General features: G+C 41.6%; 1 protein-coding gene across 1 annotated transcript; it reads left to right on the forward strand.

The window, feature by feature from the left end:
- Positions 1-2464: 2464 nt before the first annotated feature.
- On the forward strand, positions 2465-8329 carry LOC119340967 (putative coatomer subunit beta'-3). The gene is made up of 14 exons (XM_037612868.1): positions 2465-2616; positions 2714-2977; positions 3407-3632; positions 3737-3908; positions 3986-4159; positions 5504-5671; positions 5756-5892; positions 5996-6016; positions 6103-6167; positions 6265-6319; positions 7125-7161; positions 7244-7578; positions 7686-7817; positions 7907-8329. The coding sequence occupies exons 7-14, from the start codon at positions 5869-5871 to the stop codon at positions 8057-8059; spliced, it is 822 nt and encodes a 273-aa protein (XP_037468765.1). The 5' UTR covers positions 2465-2616; positions 2714-2977; positions 3407-3632; positions 3737-3908; positions 3986-4159; positions 5504-5671; positions 5756-5868; the 3' UTR covers positions 8060-8329.
- Positions 8330-8335: the final 6 nt, after the last annotated feature.

Consider the following 8335-nt stretch of genomic DNA (forward strand, 5'->3'; position numbering starts at 1 on the left):
GTGTCTGTAGGTATTAAAAAATATTAAAACAATGGGCCATACTACCTTTGTCTCCCGATTAGGCGCCAGGCAACTGCCCCAGGCGTGAGCATATGGACGCCTGGACCAGGTTGAGTACGCTACCTGGGCTAAGTACTTAATATTATATTATTTTATTCAACTGGCCAGGCTAATCATGTTGTGGGAAGGGCCAGGCCAGGCAATAATATTTTCCTTTGAGGACACCAATCAAGCGGTTCCCAGGCAGGATCCAGGGACATGCCAGGCCACGTTTGCTCCGATGCCACCACAGAGTTCGGGAGGAACTGTACATGAGTGTGGCCGGCGAGCATCGCCGGCATGCTCCAGATGCTGTGGGTTTCGATGTTGGTTCGAGGGTACCGGTGGGGGGTGCTGCTCTTCTATGTCGACATGGTCTGACTGGATCGAGCGGTGCGGCGGCCTGGTCAAGCTCGGGGTCTTCCTTGGCCGACGTTCCCTAGAGGAAGTGTTCTGGGCGGCACGCATGAGAGGTCCACAAAGCAGTTTATCTGCGAGGAAGCTTGTTGGGTCAAGATTCTGCGGTGTTTCATCTCCTTCTCCGATGGCGTCTTCGGCGGCGGCGGCTCGTGGAGACGAGCGTTGACATGCTGTGTAGGGGTCTCCAAGGTTTTGTTTGTAATTTTTCTTTTTATGGGCTCCTTTCTGCAAAGTGTCGAGACAGCTTGTGCTTCTGGAGCATTCTGGCTGGGTTTGCCTGTGGTGTGTGGCCATGTATCCTGGTTGTTTTATTAAATGACACGCGGTTCCTTCTCAAAAAAAAAAAAGAATAGCCAGTTTCATCACAGAAAGGGGTACCTAAGCCCATTTCCGGGCGGCCTGCACTTTCTGACGGGGCGGCCTGCATTTTCAGCCAGCCCACCCAGCCCCAGCCCAGCCCAGCCCATCTTCTCTAAGCCCATTTCCTCGCGCCCTTGGCCTGTTGGGCAGAGGTGCTCCCTCAAACAAAAATTTAAAGGTGCTGGTTCTTCTCCCCACATTCCGGCGGCTGCGACGACTGAGCTGCGACTGCGGACGGGGGCGATGGGACCTCACTGGTCGTGCAACCGCGCGCTTCCACGGCGACACCGGATGCAGTTTGGGCCCCGCCCAGCGCCTCCGCAATCCAGTGCGCCCCCGGCGGAGCGCATGGCCGGCCGTGCGTCGGCCGCCGCCGGGAGCCGGCTCAGGTACGTGCTCCTGCGCTATTGGCCCTCACTTCGCCTCTACTTGTTCTAGATTGGTTACCAGTATTTCAGCTGATCTGCACTGCTCTAGCTCAAATCAAAGCTAAGAAACTTGTTCCTATGCACGCCACAATTTACACAGACCAATGCCACAGATGGTATGGTTTTCCCACAAGAAAATACGCCATTAATAAAAAAAAGAATATGCTATTTTTCTCTTCTTCATATTGTGATACCTGCCATTCAACCATCACTTTCAACTTTGACTATCAAAGCTGTTAAATACAGTGTGATATTTAACATATGCCGGGTCTTTTTTATTAAAAATCCAGAGTCAAGCCAACTCAAGGCAGCTCGCTTATGCTCCACGAATCTTCTTGCCCCTGTTCTCATTCCAAGCAACCTGGTAGGTCGATCCTATCGCTTCTTGTCAGAAGCTAGCTGCATCCCCAAAGATCTTCCAGGTCAGTACTCAAGTCCATCTCAGCCTTCAGTTGTACTTTGCTATGTTCTTCTGAATCCAATCTCCACACTTCTTACAAAAATTGATGAGACGCGGCATGCTATTTTGTGTCGCTCAAAGAAATTCCCCACAAGTTTGTGTCCAATAACTTGTCACGCCTTTTCTAGCGTCTGAGAGTCAGAGTGATCTAGTTAAGTTTGTGTCCAATAACCTGTCACGCCCTTTCTAGCGTCTGAGAGTCAGAGTGATCTAGTTGCAGAGTACTGTCCCCATCTAATCCACTGGATGGAGTAACTCTTTTCAGTACTATAGAATATTGTGCCGGTGCCATAGCCGCGTGTCTGAAAAATAACAGCTCTGATCAATTGTTACAGCACACAGGTTATAGTGTTCCTGATTCAACAGCTAGGTAATTTCTGCTGGAAACATAACAACTTGAGCCCATGCCCTTTTTCTGGATCCTGAAGTCTGTTTGCAAAGAAGCATCTTCGTCTAATCGGTTGAATGTACAGTTTCTTTTTCTTTCCCAGCTCTTAAAATCCATAGCAAGTAGTAGTTTACTCTGTGGCCTGTTTTATGAAATCTCATTGGAGGAACTGGCCAACTGGTTCGACTAACTCATGTCAATAACTCATGTCAATAACTCATGTCAATAACTAGATCTAGGAAAATAACGCTTGTGCTGTCACAAATATTGTTGTTCTGAGAAATTATATCTCAAACTCTTATTATGATATCTGGTCTAAATGAGTTTCTACTTGCTTCTCTTTTCTAGTTTCTTTTCCTATGTAATCAGAAATGTCTGGCAAATATGATGTTTGGGAGAATAAGCTACAGGATCCAAATGCGACACCAATATCTCTTCCACTAGAATTTTTAAAAGCCATAACACATGATTTTTCCGCTGAGTCGGAACTCGGCGAAGGTGGCTATGGGGTGGTTTACAAGGTATGGACATTTCATTCACTCCACTTTTAAATGTTATCAGCAGTAATTTCTTGAACACATGTGGGTACTATTAAGAGAGGTTTAACTTACAACACAGGGAGTTCTTCAGAGTGGGAAAATTATTGCTGTGAAGAAGCTTTTTGAAATACGTCTAAAAGATGAAACATTCCAGAATGAGGTCAGATATCTTATGGGGATCAAGCACCAACACATAGTTCAACTTGTCGGTTACTGTGCTGAATCAACATGGGAAGCAATAGAGCAACCAAGTGGGAGTGGGAATCATATTTTTGCTGAAATACCGAAACGGTTACTCTGCTTCGAGTATGTATGCAACAAAGGCCTTGACAAGTATATTCAGGTACGATTGATTACCAAACACTATACATGATTTATTCCTTTCTATCCGCCTTTTCTGAAGTTCACTTTGTTGGAGCACAGCTCAGACTAAGTTACGTCTGCTAGTAGCTAAGGATGGCCGGTGACATTTTTTTTAGTGGAATCATAGTACTGCTTAACAGAAACCATATGTCATTTCACTCACTAGTACAGAGTGAGGCTGTTGCAGTCAGAACTAGGAAAGAAAGAATAGAATAGCTAGAAGAATTAGACATCTTCTTTCTATATAAGTAGTAAATAGGACACCCAAAATTTATGTTCATGAGTACTCCAACTTAGGTACTGAGGGTGTACATCCACACCTTCCGACTACTTGTGTTGTTATGGTACGGCAAATTTAAATATTGAATGGGTATAGAATCACGTTTATTCTGTTTACCAATATCAACAGATGAATCTTTGGGGCTCGAATGGAACATGAGATACAAGATAATTAAGGGAATTTGCAGTGGTTTGTATTTCCTTCATGAGGAATGCCGCATTGTTCATCTAGACCTTAAGCCTGAAAATATATTGATGGATGCTGCAATGATACCGAAAATCGTGGATTTTGGTTTATCGAGGATTTTTGGCGAGCAGCAATCTTGAATTATCACTGATAGTCGCGCGGGGACACGGTAAACTACGCATATGCAAATCCATTGTTTTTCCTTTCTCCTTGACTACTTTGCATCTATTCGGTTAGGCCTGAGATTCGTTGTAATTTTATATAATGTTGCAGTGGATATATGGCACCAGAATACCAATTCCAGGGGGTAGTCTCCATCAAGGCAGATATCTTCAGTTTTGGCGTTATAATCATTGAGATAATGACAGGTCGGAGGGACTATCCATTTTTCCAGCAAGGCAGTCCTAAGAGTGTAGATACATCTTTCCGATACTTCAAAGAGAAAGTAAGATGAATTATTCTAGCTGTTAAATATATATATACCTGTCATTCTAGCTCTGTGTTACAAAGGTTTTATTGTAGGTGCTTAGAATTTGGAGGAACAAATTTGTAGCCACATCGAAGTTTACATCAGTGGCAAAATATATGCAACAAGTAGAACAATGCATAACCATATCCCTAAAATGTGTGGATCCTGACACGGCGAAAAGACCTACTGCAAAGGATATAATCAAAATGCTTTATGCAGCAGACCAGGTATGGCAACTCATAGTGAATCATATATGATGCTCCAACCTATTTTAATGTAAGCTTTTACGGGAATATGCCGATTGCATAAGTTCATATTTTGTTCTGCAGATTTTGGTTCTCTATAATTTGCACCAGAAATCCTATTGTATGTATGTTATACTGTTTTATCTCTGTTTTCTTTTTTCTTTTTATGACAAGTAGGTCTGGGTTTGATTAAGTATGAAATCAAGATTGGAAATTAATTCTGGGAATCTTAATTTTATCGGTCGAAGAGGCTCACTAGTGATGTGTACGCATATGGACTGAAAGATTTGCCATTTGACATATACCAACTACTTGCAAAGCTATGTCTACTTGATTATCGGCTAGTACAACTGTACAAGGAAACTTGTGATAAATTCGTTTTCTAAGTGACAACTGTTTTGTCTAGCTTGTTAAGAGAAACTTTTTAATAGCATGTGCCTGGCAGCTGAAATGTCCCATGTACATAACATAAGCTGACTGCCATTCGAATGAAATCAAATAAAAAATCCCATGATTCTGTGCTATGGGAAAAAAGAGATGAGAACACATCCTCTGGGCTGTGGGAAATAATTGTATAGATATGGTTTGCCTGATAATCTGGCTTAACCAAGTGATAGTAAATAAGTAACATTAATTATTGAAATATATGTATTAACGATATTAATCATGAATGCATAGGTATTTATGAGATTATTTATCAACTAGTAATTTCCTGTTGACTTTTCCGAAAAGGTTAGATATATAGAAGAAATATTACAGAAGGTACATGATTGTCCAGAGCTTTAAATCAGTAGGAAATGAGGATAACCAAAAAATATCCAGTTTATCATTTAAAAAAGGAATCTATGTTTTACTACAAGTTAAATTATGAGTTTGTTGGCCATTCATCACATATGTTTCTAGAAAATTTTGGGAAAGAGTAATCGAAACTAAGTTTTCACTAAACAAGTATTTGTGGAGTCTAAAATAGGTGAATATGCTCATGTAGTGGGCAGTGTCTCCTTTGAGTACTTTCGTTGCAGCAACCACGTCAAATAATCCATTTGAAGCATAAAAATCATAAATCAATGGGAAAACTCATCCAATTTCTTTACTGGCTCGCCTTTTGACCATTGGACCTACTAGTGCTCGTTGTCATTTCTGCTTTATGTGTACATTGTGGTGTCGCCATGCTTGTATATCTTCAACTGTGTACACTTGAGGTTCAAGCAAATCAAGTGAAATGTCTGGAAGGGCATTATCTCATGAATTAAGCATGTACAGAAAAGGAAAATGATTTCAGTAGGAAATTCGTGGATGTTAACCACACAAGTCCGTTTCTTACAGTTTCTTGACATCCACCCGCTGGAGCTCCAGTTCCCCTTCGAATCCAACAAGTTGATGACATTGCTCACTGCACTTGACAAACAACACGGATGAAAACGTGGTGTTTAGACTGATGGAGAAGAGACATAACTTCTTTTGCCTGCCTCAGTATGGTGCCGTGCCCCCGAGGTCCACTTACACTCTTGTTGTTACAGCGGATAAAAAGGATAACCTTCCAAAAGAAAGAGACACTGATTTAATTCTGCATCACAGTACAAGTGCTAAATATATCAAGCCCTTCCGACGCTTGTATGATTGTGACCAATATCTTGAGGAAACTGAGGAGTTGGGGAATGTGGTGCAGAAGTTGACACTGAAAGCTTTTTATGCTATGGATGGAGAGCCGACATGTGAGATGAGTTGGTTCATGTAACGAAAAGTTTTCTGAATTACTTTGTTCCTGTGCACTGATTTTCCTTATGTTACTCGTTGCTTTCGCTTATGGTGTAGCAGATAAACCCACCTTTAATAAAGGTATGCACTTCCCTTCTCTCTTCCTTAGTTATTCCAACTTTTTTTAGGGAGGTGGTTGCATGCTGACCAGCCTTTTGTTGGATCAGATCATATCCGTGGAGGAGACTGATGTGAAGTTGTATGCCCTAGAAGCAAACCAGATAGAGCCATGGTGAGTGTGAAGCATAATGCATTGATCAGAATATCTGAACTCCTTCAAATGAGTGCACTGGATAGTTATCCTCTGTTAATTTCTTGTTATCATACAGGATTATAACAGGTCATGCAGACGGGTGTGTTGATATATGGAACTGTAACACACAGGCAAGTTACTGTACTCTCACAGCACTTAGTACCAGATCCCGTGTACTGAACATATGAAATATACAAGCTCTTGTTCTTTGAAGAAAACTTTGTGAAAATCATTTGTAGGCTAAGTGTTAGTGACGGGCACCCCGCAAGGGGACGCGTTTTTGTGCCCATCACTAAATGGTTGTTCTCTTATACTGTTAGAAAGACAACTCCAGAGCCATTCAGATACTTATCAATCTTGAACCGAAAGGGCTCTAGAGATGTATTCTAAGCAATGAAAAAATTAGCGTACTATGACAAAATAGCGTGGCCATTAAAATACGCTATTAGTGTGCTATATCGCGCTATAGCATGCTTTTAGCGAGACATTGTACATCAATTTATTTAGCGAGCCATTGCTCAAAACGCTATAGTGCGCTATTTTTTCCACTGGTTCTAAACCATGTATTGTGAATTAGAGCTTGGGCCATGGTCCTAGTTCACCAATGCCCAAAGGGCAAGGCAAGATATTGTTAGTATATGAAGTTGCAAATCTTGGTAATGTCATGTTATTAAGCCTTAATTTTGCTCACTTGCTTAAAGTTTGTGTGTTTCTATGTGAATTATAAGTTAAGCAGGTAGGGGGCCGGTTTCCCAAGCTGGACAGGCATGTTCCATCCCTAGTTACTATCAAAATATACATATCCCTTGTTACAGTGTCCACTTACTCTGGGTAAATGTAAATGGTCATGAAAAAAGAACTCAATCTGTAGTCGCAAGTGTAACATGATTTTGTTTACATTGGACTAACAAATGTATCATCTGTATTTGCTGGCAGAAATCAATGAGGTTGATCAACGTCTCTCGGGGCATAGGCATGCTCTCTGACTTTTCCGTTAACATAAGTTGCTTCCATCATACGTTAATATGCTAATAAGATGACCATTCTCGCTGCAGTTTGTTCCGTTAAATTTATTGAAAGAAAGTGCTGGTTTCTGGCTGGATCAACGGATGGTCTGATTAGTGTGTACAAATACAACCGTACTACAAAAGTGCAAGCAACCACCCGTTTCATAGCTCATGAAGACTCGTACAGTATCAGATCACTGGCCGTTCATGCAACGCAGCCCTATGTGCTGTCATCATGTGGTACGCACATAAAGCTTTGGGACTGGGACCAGAACTGGAAGTGCAGACAAACATTCGAGGCACAGTCCACGGTAAATCAAGTCGCATTTAACCCGAAGGACGCCAACAGTTTTGCAAGTGCTTCGGACGATCACACAGTAAAGGTCGGTCTTTCTCTCTCCTTGCTCTAAGCAAGATTTGATGTTATGAAGATACACTTGATTTTCTACTAGACCTTGATTGCAAACTGGCTCCTTCACTTGGTTTTCAGATTTGGAGTATTGATTCTTCAAAACCTAAGTATACTCTCTCTGGTCATTTGGGCGGAGTGAACTGCCTCGATTTCTTCACAAGCAACGATCAACAGTATTTGATTACTGGTTCGGATGATAAGACTGCTAAGGTCTATTATTTCATTGAAAAGTACAGTACTAGTATATTACGCCCATAAATTTGCTAATAATGCATGCTTTCTCTCATTTTAAAAATCAGATATGGGACATGCAGAAAAGGATGTGCGTCGATACCCTGAAGGCTTTTATGTCTCCAGTTATTTCTTCCATTTCCCATCCCTGTCTTCCATTTTTAATTACAGGTACAAGGGATGGTGCTATTCATTTGTGGAACTCCACTACTTTCAGGTAATCACCAGAATGTATTCTTATCAAGTAAGCACACACGCACACCCTTCAAAACACCTATATCCTTATCAAATATGCAGACATGCGCACGCACACACGCACCCTTCAGAGTTCAGAATTTGCCACACCGAACATATCTGAATTCCTAAATGTACATCAAACATGTGGTTCACGCAAGTTTACAAATGCGTGGTTTGCATAAGTTTACATAGCCGGTATTTCTTCCCATATGATATGATGAATGGTTATGGGAAATTAGTAAGTGGTCCTTCGTGTTCCC

This window comes from Triticum dicoccoides, chromosome 7B (assembly GCF_002162155.2).
Source record: "Triticum dicoccoides isolate Atlit2015 ecotype Zavitan chromosome 7B, WEW_v2.0, whole genome shotgun sequence".
Lineage (NCBI taxonomy): Eukaryota > Viridiplantae > Streptophyta > Magnoliopsida > Poales > Poaceae > Triticum > Triticum dicoccoides.

Coding starts and splice junctions, on each gene's coding strand:
- LOC119340967 (XM_037612868.1), top strand. CDS start 5,869: ATGCTATGGATGGAGAGCCGACAT. Junction 6,017..6,102: donor TAAACCCACCTTTAATAAAG/GTATGCACTTCC, acceptor TTGTTGGATCAG/ATCATATCCGTGGAGGAGAC. Junction 7,818..7,906: donor CGGATGATAAGACTGCTAAG/GTCTATTATTTC, acceptor TTTAAAAATCAG/ATATGGGACATGCAGAAAAG.